The 15,050-nt window shown below is 49.3% G+C and overlaps 1 protein-coding gene across 1 annotated transcript in view; it reads right to left on the reverse strand.

Annotated features, from left to right (window-relative positions):
* The window catches only part of NFXL1 (nuclear transcription factor, X-box binding like 1), a 59,509-nt gene extending 47,554 nt beyond the window's left edge, over positions 1–11,955 (reverse strand). Inside the window, exons 1-9 of the mRNA XM_064149225.1 lie at positions 11,636–11,955; positions 10,369–10,542; positions 9,916–10,025; positions 7,937–8,067; positions 6,077–6,255; positions 5,186–5,347; positions 4,977–5,077; positions 2,654–2,768; positions 1,315–1,439 (exon numbers count right to left, since the gene is read on the reverse strand). Of these exons, the coding sequence (XP_064005295.1) occupies positions 1,315–1,439; positions 2,654–2,768; positions 4,977–5,077; positions 5,186–5,347; positions 6,077–6,255; positions 7,937–8,067; positions 9,916–10,025; positions 10,369–10,542; positions 11,636–11,795 (1,257 nt within the window). The 5' untranslated portion in view covers positions 11,796–11,955. The remainder of the gene's footprint in view (positions 1–1,314; positions 1,440–2,653; positions 2,769–4,976; positions 5,078–5,185; positions 5,348–6,076; positions 6,256–7,936; positions 8,068–9,915; positions 10,026–10,368; positions 10,543–11,635) is intronic.
* Positions 11,956–15,050: the final 3,095 nt, after the last annotated feature.

A 15,050-nucleotide genomic window follows, 5' to 3' on the forward strand; every position in this document is an offset into this window, starting at 1 on the left:
AGAACCTGAAAGAGAAGGAAATAAAATGTTCTACTACTGCCTGTAAAGAAAAGCTCATGGGGGAGTAATGCTCTATCACAACAGGAAGGACGCTGTGTGCTCTGAGCAGGCTTGGGGACCTCGCATCAGGGAATACCTCACTGTAGCCTTGGTCTCAACAAGAGAGAAGCCACTTCAAGGGACTCACTCAAGCCCAGAGTGCAAAATGTCAAGCATAAAGGCTGAAAAGAAAATCATACAAGAAGGTACCTCACCTGTGCAATAACCTAGATTCATCTATCATGGATAGAAGTAAGAGAATCATAGAATCAACCAGGTTTGAAGAGACCTCCAAGCTCAGCCAGTCCAACCTAGCACCCAGCCCTGGCCAATCAATCAGACCATGTCACTAAGTGCCTCATCCAGGCTTGGCTTCAGCACCTCCAGGCACAGTGACTCCACCACCTCCCTGGGCAGCCCATTCCAATGCCAATCACTCTCTCTGACAACAACTTCCTCCTCACATCCAGCCTAGACCTCCCCTGGCACAACTTGAGATTGTGTCTCCTATTGCTGCTTGCCTGGGAGAAGAGACCAACCCCACCTGGCCGCAGCCTTCCTTCAGGTAGATGTAGACAGCAACGAACTCTGCCCTGAGCCTCCTCTTCTGCAGGCTGCACACCCCCAGCTCCCTCAGCATCTCCTCATAGGGCCTCTCCCCAGCCTTGCTGCCCTTCTCTCCACACCTTCCAGCACCTCAACATCTCTCCTGAATTGAGGAGCCCAGAACTGGACACAGCACTCAAGGTGTGGCCTAAGCAGTGCTGAGCACAGGGGCAGAAGAGCCTCCCTTGTCCTGCTGGCCACACTGCTCCTGAGCCAGGCAGGTTGGAAGAGACCTCCAAGATCACCCAGTCCAACCTAGCACCCAGCCCTACCCAGTCAACCAGACCGTGGCACTAAGTGCCCCATCCAGTCTTTTCTTGAAGACCTCCAGGAACAGTGACTCCACCACCTCCCTGGGCAGCCCATTCCAATGCCAATCACTCTCTCTGCCAACAACTTCCTCCTAACATCCAGCCTATACCTACCCTGGCACAACTTGAGACTGTGTCCTCTTGTTCTATTGCTGGTTGCCTGGGAGAAGAGGCCACCCCCCACCTCGCTACAATGTCCCTTGAGGTAGTCATGCTGGGGCAGGAGAAGAGGAGGGAAAAACTACATTGCAGGTATCTGTGACAGACAACTAAATTGACCTTGGAAGGTTTTCACTGTTCCAGGCACACAGTGTTTAAGAAAGCCAACAAGATGTGACCCTGCTCCAGTTAGACTAACCTGCCTGCAGATCTCACAGGGACCTCGATGGCAGCGCTGTGAACATTTATGCATGCCACATTCCAGAACTTTGTCACAGCTGTCACCACAGGTGGGCACATCTTCTGTGCAAGGCAAAGTAAACTCTAGAGAAAGAGAAGTACAACAGAAAACACTCAGAAACAAGGCCAAAGCATTTAGAATACAGGAGTTCAGAGGATAAGACTCTCTCCATTTTTTTCAAAGCTTCTCTACAGTTAATTATTCACGTGGCAAATTAAACCCCTGCTAACAAATAAAGCCTTTAAACAATTAATGCAACAATATTAGAATTAATATAACAGTATTAGAATCACAGATTCAGGCAGGGTTGGAAAGGACCACAAGGAGCAGCCAATTCCAACCCCCCTGCCATGCCCAGGGACACCCTACCCTAGAGCAGGCTGCACACAGCCTCAGCCAGCCTGGCCTCAAACACCTCCAGCCATGGGGCCTCAACCACCTCCCTGGGCAACCCCTGCCAGCCTCTCACCACTCTCCTGCTCAACAACTTCCTCCTCACAGCCAGTCTGACTTTCCCCACCTCCAGCTTTGCTCCATTCCCCCCACTCCTGCCACTCCCTCACACCTTCAAAAGTCCCTTCACAGCTTTTTTAGAGGTCCCCTTCAGATCCTGGAAGGCCACAAGAAGGTCATCTGGGAGCCTCCTCTGCTCCAGACTCAACAGCCCCAACTCTTTCAGGCTGTGCTCACAGCAGAGCTGCTGCAGCCTCTCAGCATCCTCCTGGCCCTGCTCTGGACACTCTCCAGCATCTCCACAGCCCTCTTGTCCCAGGGGCTCCAGAGCTGGATGCAGGACTCCAGGTGGGGTCTCAGCAGAGCACAGCAGAGGGGGAGAATCCCCTCCCTGGCCCTGCTGGCCACACTGCTGCTGCTGCAGCCCAGGCTCTGCTTGGCTTTCTGGGCTGCAAGTGCACACTGCTGGCTCCTGTGGAGCTTCTCATCCAGCAGCACCCCCAAGTCCTTCTCCCCAGGGCTGCTCTCCAGCCACTCACTGCCCATCCTGGATTAGTGCTTGGCATTGCCTCGACCCAGCTGCAAGACCTTGCCCTTGGTCTTGTTGAACTTCCTGATGTTGGCTTGTGCCCACCTCTGCAGCCTAATTCTAATATTAATTAGAATGAATATAACAGTGTTAGACTTAATATAACAAAACAGTTAAAATATTAACAGGTGCAGTTCATTGGAAGAACTTCTCATGGCCCCAGTCCTGCAGAATTAACCTGAACTTCTGACTGTTAAAGTCTGGGTGATTTTTTTGTTTATTTATTTCTATTTGTTTATTACAAAGGCAGCTTACTTGATTTTCCACATGGACAGGACCTTTTCCCAGAACGAGGACAGTCTCCACAGGGACCAGCATGACAAACTTGCTCACATGTGTGATTCCCACAAGGCAAACGTTTCCCACACACCTGGAAAGCTCAGAGAAAATAAGTGAATGGAATGTAATGGAACTGTATCCCAAGAGCAAAAGCAACAGAGGGGGAAATCTAGGGATGAAAATCATAGAAGCACAGAATCAATGAGGTTGGAAGAGACTTTCAGGATCATCCAGTCCAACCTAGCACCCAGTCCTAGACAATCAACCAGACCATGGCACTAAGTGCCCCAGCCAGGCTTGGCTTCAACACCTCCAGGGAACGGTGAGTCCACCACCTCCCTGGGCAGCCCATTCCAATGCCAATCACTCTCTTTGCCAACAGCTTCCTCCTGACATCCAACCTCAGCCTCCCCTGGCACAACTTGAGACTCTGTCCCCTTCTTCTGTTGCTGGCTGCCTGGCAGAAGAGACCAACCCCACCTGGCTACAGCCTCCCTTCAGGTAGTTGCAGACAGCAATGAGCTCTGCCCTGAGCCTCCTCTTCTGCAGGCTGCACAACCCCAGCTCCTTCAGCCTCTCCTCACAGGACTTGTGTTCCAGACCTCTGGCACACAGAGAGGACATGAAGACATGAGACCAATCTGGATGAAATGTAACTGTGCTTTTTTAGAATTCTTCAGTTTTTCAAATCTTTTATTTGCTGAATTGAGCAAATTAAACTCATCACCCTGCAATGATCCCAGCTGGAAGAGTACTGCACACTGAGAACTTAGTGGTTCACATTAGCAGCTATCCTGAGTAGTCCCAAGCCTGTGCTGTATGTATGGCTTGGCCTTCGGCCCTGTGTCATGCTGCACATATTCCCTGACCACAAGATAAACTTATTGTAGCAGGTGAGGTTGGAGGCTGCTCCCACTTGGTACCAGAGATAAGGCCACCTGCATGTCCCTGCTGAGCAGCACGAGCTTCTCATCCAAACATCCATTTTGCTTGACAGTAGAAACAATGATGAGGGTTGCTTTCTTGTAACAGAATCCTGCAACAGCTTCAAGACCCAAATAAAGAAACCTCTTCTGCAGATGGAGTCTGCACTGCATGCTGCATGTGGCTCAGAGGCTCATTCAGTGCTGCACAGCCTGGGGTTCTTAGTATCTAAAGAGCTGTACTATTACTGTTTTACTCTCTTTCTCTAGAGTGTTAACTGAAGGAATCACATTTAATTGTTACTTTATAGAGACTGGCTGCCTTTCTTACTGGCATCTTAATAACCCAAGTAGCTCCTGGTGCATGCTCTCCCTTGCCACTCACTTTAAAAATTGCTTTTATTTTTTTACAGGCTGTCAATCCATAGCCTTGGTCCAAACAATAAGCTGAAAATACACTCCAAAGTACATAACCATGAAGCTCTTATCTACTAAGCTGGGCTTTCATGCCTGTTCTTGAAGACAGCAGCTGAAATTTCAGTCTCAAGCACCAGAAAACAGAATATGTAAGGGCAAAACTCACAGCTAGCTTGCTGCATCAAGAGAAGTGTGGCCAGCAGGGAGGGGATTCTGCCCCTTTGCTTTCATCAGACCCCACCTGGAGTACTGTGTAGAGTTCTGGAGCCCCCAGGAAATGAAGGACATGAACTGTTGTAGCAAGTCCAGAAGAGGGTCATGAAGATGACCAGAGGGCTGGAGGACCCCTGCTATGAGGATAGGCTCCGAGAGTTGGGGCTCTGCAGCGTGGAGAAGAGGCTTCAAAGAGACTTTGGAGCGGCCTTCCAGTATCTGACAGGGGCTACAGGAGGGCTGGGGAGTGACTACTGACAAGGTCTTGTAATGACAGGACAAAGGGTAATGGGATAAAACTGGCAGAGGGGAGATTTAGAGTGGATGTTAGGAAGAAATTCTTTACCGTGAGAGTGGTGAGACACTGGCACAGGTTGCCCAGGGAGGTTGTGGCTGCTCCCTCCCTGAAGGTGTTCAAGGCCAGGCTGGATGAAGCCTTGAGCAACCTGTTCTAATGGGAGCTGTCCCTTCTTATGGCAGGGGGTTGGACCTGGATGATCCTTGAGGTCACTTCCAACCTAAACCATTCTATGATTCCAGCACGGTGACATTTCAACTACTGCCAGAAATGAGCTGAGCCACCAAGCAGATCTGCTCTCAAGCATCGCTCCTTACATTTTTGTTCGCACTTTCAAAACCCAATAAATGAAATTGGGTTTGTACTGAACAAGTTATTACAATCCTTGATACACTGAGTGATCAGATTTTGTATAGGTGAGAAGGCAGAAAGGACAGCTTCAACATACCTGATCACACTGCCACTGAGGACTCGCACAAAGCCTTTCTGCTGTCTGTCTTCCACAGACGCATCGCTGTTTACTGACCCGTGGGCAAGGCTGACAGTCTCCTGTGTGCAATTGCAAAGTGACATTGAGAGCAGGAACCACAAAAGAATGATGTACTGAAACAATCACAACTCCTTCTCCTCTCTCAAGTTGCCAAAGGGCAGCTCTACCTGCATGACAGGGATTCTCACAAGCGTGCTGCCCACACAGCAGCGTTCGTCCACAGGGCTGACAGCAAGACCATTCCTTGGCACTGCACCTTCGGGGCACTGCTTTAGCTTTCTTACAGTGACATCTTGTTGTCACCATCTTTGGGCAAGGTGGGCAGGGTCCTAAGGGTAAGAGAAAGAACTCATGAATAGCCTCAGAATCACAAAAATACTCAGGTTTGAAAAGCCCCTCAGGATCACCAAGGACAACCTAGAATCCTACTCTACAACATTCACCTTAAACCATAGCCCTAAGCACCACATCCAAACCGTCTTTAAACACATCCAGGCTGGGTGACTGAACCACTTCCCTGGGCAGCTCATTCCAGTCCCTGACCACTCTCTCTGTGTAAAACTTTTTCCTAATGTCCAATCTAAACCCACCCAGTCTCACCTTGAGGCTATTCCCCCTTGTTCTGTCTCCAATTACTTGTGAGAAGCAGCAGCCTCTCAAAAAAGTGCTTTCAGGTGGTTATAGACAGCAATGAGGTCTCCCCTCAGCCTCCTCTGTTTCATACTAACCATCCCCAGCTCCTTCAGTCACTTACCAGTTTTACTCTGAGGCCCTTCCCCAGCTTTGTGCCCTCCTCTGCACTCACTCCAGCACCTCCACATCTCTCTTGTATTGCAGTGCCCAAAACCGAACACAATACTCAAGTTGTGGCCTCACCAAAGCCAAGTACAAGAGAACATTCACCTGCTCCTGCTGGCCACAGCAATTTTAACACATGCTATTTATCAAATGCAGTCTTGCCCACAGCTGTTTTACTCTGAGAGCCTACAACAGTGAGCAGATTTTGAGTAAAACTCTGCAACAGCCACATAACCAAATCACACAACCAAGGGATTTACCTGGATGACAAAGCAGCAAACATTTATGCCCACAGGGAGGTTTGAATTCCTTCTCACATGTCTCACCACAAGAGTGAGGTACCAGCCATGGGTCCACTGTTGGATTCTCCAATTTCCCACAGTAACAGTAATACCTACTGGGAGTTTCAGACCGTTTGTATTCAAACCTACATTTGGGACTACAAGAAGGGGAAAAAGCAGTGAAAAGAAAAGCAAATTTTAAAAGGTTTGGGTTTTTTTTTTCATTTCAGTTTCCCAAGGTTGTTACCAGGCTATTAATAAACATCTTTACAACTACAGTAACCAACAACAACATAATTCAAGTTACCAGATACTACAATGATCTTGCTCTATGTCAGATTTTACAACACATTCATTAGAACGCCTAAGGAATTGTCCTACCACTGCAGTCTTTTTTCTCTAAGTACAGAAAAACATTCAGCACATCCAGCACACAGAACAGTTTTTATGTCAAGCAATACCAAAGGACTGCATGCAAAAGAGTTAAGTGACTTAAACAGAATCCATCCAAATAAAAAGAGATTAAACCCCAAGTTTTTACCATCAGCAATTTATAAGCTATGCAAAACAAGATCTATTGATGCTATTAAAATTTAATGGCCTAATAACGTAACAATTGGGCAGGAGGAAGGTGTGTGGAATAAGACTCTGTGACCCAAGAGAAATAAAAGGTGTGGAGATTCTATGTAGGAGCTCTGTGGGCCCCCTTGAACATCCTTCATTTTGAGAGCAGCCAGGCAGAAAGGGACCTGGGGGTACTAGTAGAGTAGGCTTGAACATGAGGCAGCAGTGTGCCAGGAGAGCCAATGGCATCCTGGCCTGGATCAGGAAGAGTGTGGCCAGTAGGACAAGGAAGGTTATTCTGCCCATGTACTCAGCACTGCTCAGGTCACACCTTCTTGGAGGTGCTCAGGGCCAGGCTGGATGAGGCCTTGAGCAACCTGCTCTAGCAGGAGGTGCCCCTGCCAATAGCGGAGACTCGGAACTGGATGAGCTTTGAGGTCCCTTGCAACCTAAACTGTCCTAATTCTGTATCAACAGAGCTTTTGAATCCCCCAGGCACTTTCAACCAAACCTGACAGATGATATAATCTCAGAGACATTGCAACTTTCCACATGAAAGTAGGTGGGCAAATAAAGCACAGAACAAACCCACAGAGAAAAGCTTTGACTGAACCTTCAGACACAATCCTACTGAAAAAGCAAGATTCATTATTCATGCAGCCACAATGTTAACAACTTCTTTATATAACCTCATGTAAAACTCAAAGATTGGCTTCAAAGCTTGAGTTAGAGAGAGATACACACCAAAAAAAAAAAAGCCCTAAATCTTGCTATTTTAGAACTGAGAGGTTTCATTTATTTGTTCCATGGTACCAACTTTAGAAGTGGCAAATATGTAAAGCCATCCAGAAACAAATGACCTTCTAATGATAGGTAAGTTACCCTCTCAGAGGTTAAAGCCAATTTGATGCAAGAGGTTTATTAAAATCACTGTGAAATATTCCCCAACCACTTGAAAGAAAACTAGAAAGTAATTTTTGGAAGTAATAGAGAAGTCAGGCTTCTAAACTTGAATTTTTGGTGTGCATGCCATTTATAAGTGGGCTGCCCAGGGAGGTGGTGGAGTCACCATCCCTGGAGGTGTTCAAGAAAAGACTGGATGAGGCACTTAGTGCCATGGTCTAGATGACTGGATAGGGCTGGGTGCTAGGTTGGACTGCATGAGCTTGGAGGTCTCTTCCAACCTAGTTGATTCTAGGATTCCTTTTGAAAGTAACCCCAGCTCACAGATCTTTCACAATTAAAGCATCAATAAACATGCTCCAAATAGCTCACCATGGCCAGGGGTAATCTTTCTTCCCAAAATCATCATCTGTCACAGAAGACACAAGGAAAAGGCTGTCCCTGGCCCACTTCTGGATACACACCAGGTGAAATATACAGAAGCATCCACAGCAGCTCCAGACCTAAAGAGCAGACACGATGCCAATTGCTTCATACAGGGTTTCTTTCAGTTCTTATTGTTAGATCAATGCAGGCAGTTTTACTGTTAGAGATTCATGGCTGTTATCTTTCTTCCTGCTCCTGGAAGCTTTTGCCAAGGTTTATGGAACACAAAACACTCATTTCATCACAGAACGTGCTAGTTTGAGGCTAAATGGAATACTTTAGTGAGAAAAAATGGACTACAGGCTGTGAAAAGAAAACAATGGTGATGTCTACTTCACTCATAGGTATGCTGAAATATATCAAAACAAGAACACAAACAGGTAAGACAAAGTGTGTGTATGTCTCTGTCTCTTGGAATCTGTGTTTCAACCTGGGCTTCTTCTGTGTAACTAATCCTTCTGCTTCTAACCCCCTTGGCCAATCCTCCAAACTCACCTTGCATGGACAGCACACCCTGGGATAAGGTAGAGGGGTGGAAAGGAGGTGGAAGGTTGATTGGGAGCCCCTCCTGGGAACTCTGATATCTGGGAAGGGTGTTGTGTTTCTGTACTACCTTTAACTTGTATCTTTCTGTATATAGCTGCAAATACTGTAAATATCCGCTTGTAATTTGCACTAAGCTGTAAATATAAAGTTTAACTCCTTAAATTCCATCTGGCTGAGTCTAGTTTGGGTGATGTCATAAGAGTGGAGGGGTCAAGTAACTCCCAAAACATCACACAGAAAGGCTGATTTAAACACACTGTTGTAGATAGTAGGCTGAACACAATCATGCAATGTGCCCAGGTGGGCAGCAAAGCCAATGGCATCCTGGGCTGGATCAGGAGCAGTGTGGGCAGCAGGACAAGGGAGGTTATTCTGACCCTGTACTCAGCACTGGTCAAGACACACCTTGAGTGCTGTGTCCAGTTCTGAGCTCCTCAATTCAAGAGAGATGTTGAGGTGCTGGAAGGTGGCCAGAGAAGGGCAGTGAGGCTGGTGAGGGGCCTGCAGCACAGCCCTGTGAGGAGAGGCTGAGGGAGCTGGAGGTGTGCTGCCTGCAGAAGAGGAGGCTCAGGGCAGAGCTCACTGCTGTCTAACAACTACCTGAAGGGAGGCTGTAGCCAGGTGGGGTTGGTCTCTTCTGCCAGGCACCCAGGGACAGAACAAGAGGACACAGCCTCAAGCTGTGCCTGGACAGGTTCAGGCTGGATGTTAAGAGGAAGTTGTTGGCAGAGAGAGTGATTGGCATTGGAATGGGCTGCCCAGGGAGATGGTGGAGTCGCCATCCCTGAAGGTGTTAAAAAAAGCCTGCCTGAGGCACTTAGTGCCATGGTCTGGTTGATTGGCCAGGGCTGGGCACTAGGTTGGACTGGATGAGCTTGGAGGTTTCTTCCAACCTCCTTGATTCTATGATAAACCCAAAGTAGGACTACTGCCAGCTTAGCTCAGTTCAGCTACAGCTTTGCCTAGCAAACTTGGAAAATCCTGAAGGCTGGGGACTCCACAACCATCCAAGGCAACCTACTCCAAGTGTTACACTATCTTCCTAGTATCCAGTCTGCACCTCCCAACCTCTTTGTGTCACTGCCCCTTATTATACCACCTGTCACCATAAAGTTGATGGCTGAAAGCAATCTTCACAGTTCCAAGCAGACAGGGGCTGGGTGCTAGGTTGTACTGCATGATCTTGAAGATCTCTTCCAACCTGGTTGATTCTCTGACTCCATGATTCCTAGGGCTGCTCTGCCAGACTAAACAAGCCCAGCTCCCCCATCCACCTCTCTCTCTCTATCCAACCTGTCTCTACACATCTCATACTAGAAAAACTAAACTAATTTCCCCCTTCCAAACGTTAGGATTTACATAATATGTAAAATACTTACAGCTTGGTTCCTTTTAACTGAAGCAATGCAGATCAGACAAGTCATAGCCCCTGATTGAAAAGCTTCATTCATGTACTGTCTTGTACGTTCCAGGTCACTCACATCTCCATCTTTAATGCACAAAGATTTTTAAAGCCATCAGTAATGCCTGATCTATTATTGTGGACACACCGAGACTGCTGTAAAAGTATTTCTCTCTTTTTCTCAGTCATATACCAGTACAAAAATGACATTATTAGAAGTATTTAAGACAGCTTCAGAAGTAGACCATGAAATCTGCATTAGAAAGGCAAGAAGCACTGCCAGCAGGCTCTGCTTGGAACAAATATTTGCTAGACAAGACATCAGAATAAATTTCTTGCCCTCCAGTTACAAGCAAAGCTCTAAAGCACAGCCACCAGTACAGCACTCTTTATGTTTTCATAACAAAATACAAATGAACAAAATCATTACCAGTTTGATTGGTGTAAATGGTAAACGTTTTGGCCAAAATATTTGCTTGTTTTGCTTCAGCATCTTCATCATCATCTTCAGATGAGGAGCTAAACTGGTCTTCTTCGACCAGCTTTTTTGCTGCAGCCTGGTTAGCCTTCTTGATTTCATCAAATTTCTTCTGGGAAGATAATGCTGTTAGGAGAACAGATGAATGATTAATACCATGGCAGTTAATCACAACATCACAGTCAGCTCTTCAGACTTCCAACTGTCTTTGTTTTTTCCTAAAGAGCCTGCTGGTTTTGTATCACAGTATCACCAGGGTTGGAAGAGACCTCACAGATCATCAGGTCCAACCCTTTACCACAGAGCTCAAGGCCAGACCATGGCACCAAGTGCCACGTCCAGTCCTGCCTTGAACAGCTCCAGGGACGGCGACTCCACCACCTCCCCGGGCAGCCCATTCCAGTGTCCAATGACTCTCTCAGTGAAGAACTTTCTCCTCACCTCCAGCCTAAATTTCCCCTGGCACAGCTTGAGGCTGTGTCCTCTTGTTCTGGTGCTGGCCACCTGAGAGAAGAGAGCAACCTCCTCCTGGCCACAACCACCCCTCAGGTAGTTGTAGACAGCAATAAGGTCACCCCTGAGCCTCCTCTGTGTGCAGTATACAATCACAGAATGGTTTAGGTTGGAAGGGACCTCAAAGCTCATCCAGTTCCAACCCCCTGCCATAGGCAGGGACACCTCCTGCTAGAACAGGTCGCTCAAGGCCTCATCCAACCTGGCCTTGAACACCTCCAATGGGGGAGCATCAACCTGCACTCGTTACAACTCCGTGTATTGGGAAGCCTGTGCCTTTCCCAAGCTGGGACACTGTGGCACACCGACCAGAGAGCCTCACGTCTCTCCTAATGGGCAGCATCCTCCTGGACGTTTTCCAACGGTACTGAAAAAAAAAGCTGCTTCATCTGTTCCTGCATTCTCTACTCCTCCCCTCGAAAGCGCACCGGCTGTGCACACTGCACAGTGCCCCCCAGCACTGCCCGAGGCCTCCGCGTTTCCCCCCCAGATGGCACCTGCAGGCAGGAGGCAGCGCCTGGCAGGCAGCGGCTCGCTACGGCCCAGCAGCGAGGGAACGCGGCTGGAGCACTGCTCCGTCCCCACCGCGCCCAGCACAGCACCGGCCTGGGCGCTGCTGGCAGGGGCTGCGCAAGGCCCCGCTGGGCTTCGGGACCCCACAGCCTCCCATCGGGCTCCACTAGGGAGGAGAGATTACGACACTCACCGCTGTCTCCCCCGGCGCTGGTCCCCGTGTCTGCAAGGCTGGCAGCGCCGCGGGCCCGAGGTGCCGAGGGCCGGGCAACTGCCCCGGGGCGGGCGGCGACTCCATCCCCGGGCCTGGCGCGGCCCCGGCCCCGGCCCCCCTGGCGCCAAGGGGCTTCCATTTCTCCCCCACCTGTGAGCGAGCGGCAGCGGAGGAGAGCGAACAGCTCCGCTCCTCACAGCCCCGGCTGAGCTCTCACTGCCGCCCGGCCCGGCCCCTCCGCCCGGAAGCGGCGGTGCAGGCGGCGGCGACGCCGCTGAGCTCCGCCACTACAGCTCCCAGCGCGCCCCGCAGCGGCGGGCGGCAGCGGCGGGCGGAAGGAGCGGCCGGGGGACTGCAGCGCCCAGCTTCCGCCGCCGCCCCTGAGCGCCCCGGCCCGGGGAGCCGCCTCCAGGTGGGCCCGGGGGAGCCGCCCCGGGCTGGGCTGTGCGGTCCTGCAGCTGGGGCGAGGCAACCCCAATATAGGCAGCGCAAGGACTGGCTGCAGAGCAGCCCTGAGCAGAGGCACTTGGGGGTGCGGCTGGAGGAGAAGCTCCACAGGAGCCAGCAGTGTGCACTTGCAGCCCAGAAAGCCAAGCAGAGCCTGGGCTGCAGCAGCAGCAGTGTGGCCAGCAGGGCCAGGGAGGGGATTCTCCCCCTCTGCTCTGCTCTGCTGAGACCCCACCTGGAGTCCTGCATCCAGCTCTGGAGCCCCTGGGACAAGAGGGCTGTGGAGATGCTGGAGAGTGTCCAGAGCAGGGCCAGGAGGATGCTGAGAGGCTGCAGCAGCTCTGCTGTGAGCACAGACTGAAAGAGTTGGGGCTGTGCAGGCTGGAGCAGAGGAGGCTCCCAGGGGACCTTCTTGTGGCCTTACAGGATCTGAAGGGGGCTAGAAAAAAGCTGGGGAGGGACTTTTGAGGCTGTCAGGGAGCCTAAAATGGAGCAAAGGTGGAGGTGGGGAGAGTGAGGCTGGAGGTGAGGAGGAAGTTGTTGAGCAGGAGAGTGGTGAGAGGCTGGAATGGGTTGCCCAGGGAGGTGGTTGAGGCCCCATGGCTGGAGGTGTTTGAGGCCAGGCTGTGTGAGGCTGTGTGCAGCCTGCTCTAGGGTAGGGTGTCCCTGGGCATGGCAGGGGGGTTTGACCTAGATGATTCTTGTGTTTCCTTCCAACCCTGCCTGATTCTGTGATTCTACGACAAGTGTTTGCTGGTAGCCAGGCTGGGAGCTCGCAGTTACTTCATGCTTGAAGGTATTCTGACGTGCTGCTCTGGCTGCAGGGTAGTGGCTTCAGCTGGCTTTCGCAGAATCATACAGTCTTTAGGGTTGGAAGATCACCAATGCCAGCCGTCAACCTAGCACTGCCAAGTCACCACTAAACCACGTCCCTAAGCATCACATCTACATGGCCTTTGAATTCCTGAGGGATGGTGACAGTATCACAGTATCACCAAGGTTGGAAGAGACCTCACAGATCATCAAGTCCAATCACTTCAGGGCAGCCTGATCATAAAATCATAGAATCAACCAGGTTGGAAGAGACCTCCAAGCTCATCCAGTCCAACCTAGCACCCAGCCCTATTCAGTCAACCAGACCATGGCACTAAGTGCCTCATCCAGTCTGTTCTTGGAGACCTCCAGGGACGGTGCCTCCACCACCTCCCCGGGCAGCCCATTCCAATGGGAAATCACCCAGTGCTTGACAACTCTTTTGGTGGAATCATTCCTAACACCTGCTCTAAGCTTCCCCTGGCACAACATGAGACTATTTTGACTCATCCTGTCCCTTGTCACTTGGCAGGTGGGGATGACCTGCACCCTGCTGATGAGGTGGTTGTAGAGAATGAGAAGGTCTCTCCTAAGCCTTCTCCAGAGCAGATTTCTGGTGGTCTTTCTGCAGTGTGAGTGTGCTGGTTTGAGGCTAATTGGAATATTTTCATGAGAGAAATTAGATTATAGGCTGTGAAAATGGACTGCCCAGGGAGGTGGTGGAGTCACCATCCCTGGAGGTGTTCAAGAAAAGACTGGATAAGGCACTTAGTGCCATGGTCTAGCTGACTGGATAGGGCTGGGTGCTAGGTTGGACTGGCTGAGCTTGGAGGTCTCTTCCAACCTAGTTGATTCTATGATTCTATGAATGGTGATGTCTACTTCACTCATAGGCTTGCTGAGATGGATAAAAGCAAGGACACAAACATAAATAAGACGCTGTCTATCTGTCAGTGTTTGGTGTCTGTGTTTTCTCCCTGGGCTTCTGCTGAGTGTGTGCAACCCAACTAATCCTTCTGCTTCTAACTCCCCTGGCCAATCCTTGCAACTCACCTTGCACATAAGGCAGACTCTAGGATAAGGTAGAGGGGTGGAAAGAAGGTGGAAGGGTGCTTGGGAGCCCCTCCTGGGGACTCTGATTTCTGAGCGAGCTGTTGTGTTTCTGTGTTACCTTTAACTTGTATCTCTCTGTATATAGCTGTAAATAATAGTAATAGGTTGTAAATATCTGCTTGTGAATTGTGCTAAGCTGTAAACGTGGCTTCATTCCTAGCTTCCAGCCAGCTGAGTGAGCCTGGGTGAATTCATTGTGTGTGGGGTTGGGTAACTCCCAAACCCTCACAGTGAGGTCCATATTTTCTCCACAGCTCCTCTTAAAAGTGTGAGAGCTAAAAATCAGCCACAGGGTGTGTTTAGATACTTCACTGGTGTGTATCCAGAAGGTTTGACTGCACAGAAATATGTACAGAGGAAGCTGAGTGTCTCCTGAAATGGCATAAATAAGTACAAGTTGATGCAGTTTTCTTTTTGTTGACATTTTCTTACAGCAGATGATTTCTGTCTTGCACCAGGAGGAAACTCTGCATTTAGTAGGGTGTTTTTTTTACAGCAAATATATGTTTATAGAAGTCAAATAATGCAAGAGTTCCAGTTACAAACAGTGAGTAAGATACTGGAGGTCCATTCTGTTTTTCTCTCTTGTTTTGGAGTGGTTTAAAACATTTTTTTTCCATTCCCAACAAAGAGGCAGTTACTGCCTGAAACTTATAGACTGAAAGATCAATAAAAGGGAAAAAACTGAACAGTAGATCTCTGTCTTTATTAATCAAAGATTGTTGTTTATCACACATTTCTCTTAACAGAAAGCCTTTAACTCTTCAACAAAGGAGAAAAGTGCTTCTTAAGTGCCCGGTGAAATACACTGCTGTCCTACAGGGTCTGCTGCCAGACAGATCTTCTGCCCATCTGCTGTCTCACAGATGGCCAAGTGGGTTTAAGACTTGAATTGGAAGAATGCTGATTGCAAAGTCCAACACTCAGAATCGAGTTAAATGCCAGAATATCACTTGTTCCTCAGTGCACAGATTGAGTCTTTAACAAAGTAATGGCATCCTTTTGTCCCCCATCAACACTG

This window comes from Pogoniulus pusillus, chromosome 9, assembly GCF_015220805.1.
Source record: "Pogoniulus pusillus isolate bPogPus1 chromosome 9, bPogPus1.pri, whole genome shotgun sequence".
NCBI classification, from domain to species: domain Eukaryota; kingdom Metazoa; phylum Chordata; class Aves; order Piciformes; family Lybiidae; genus Pogoniulus; species Pogoniulus pusillus.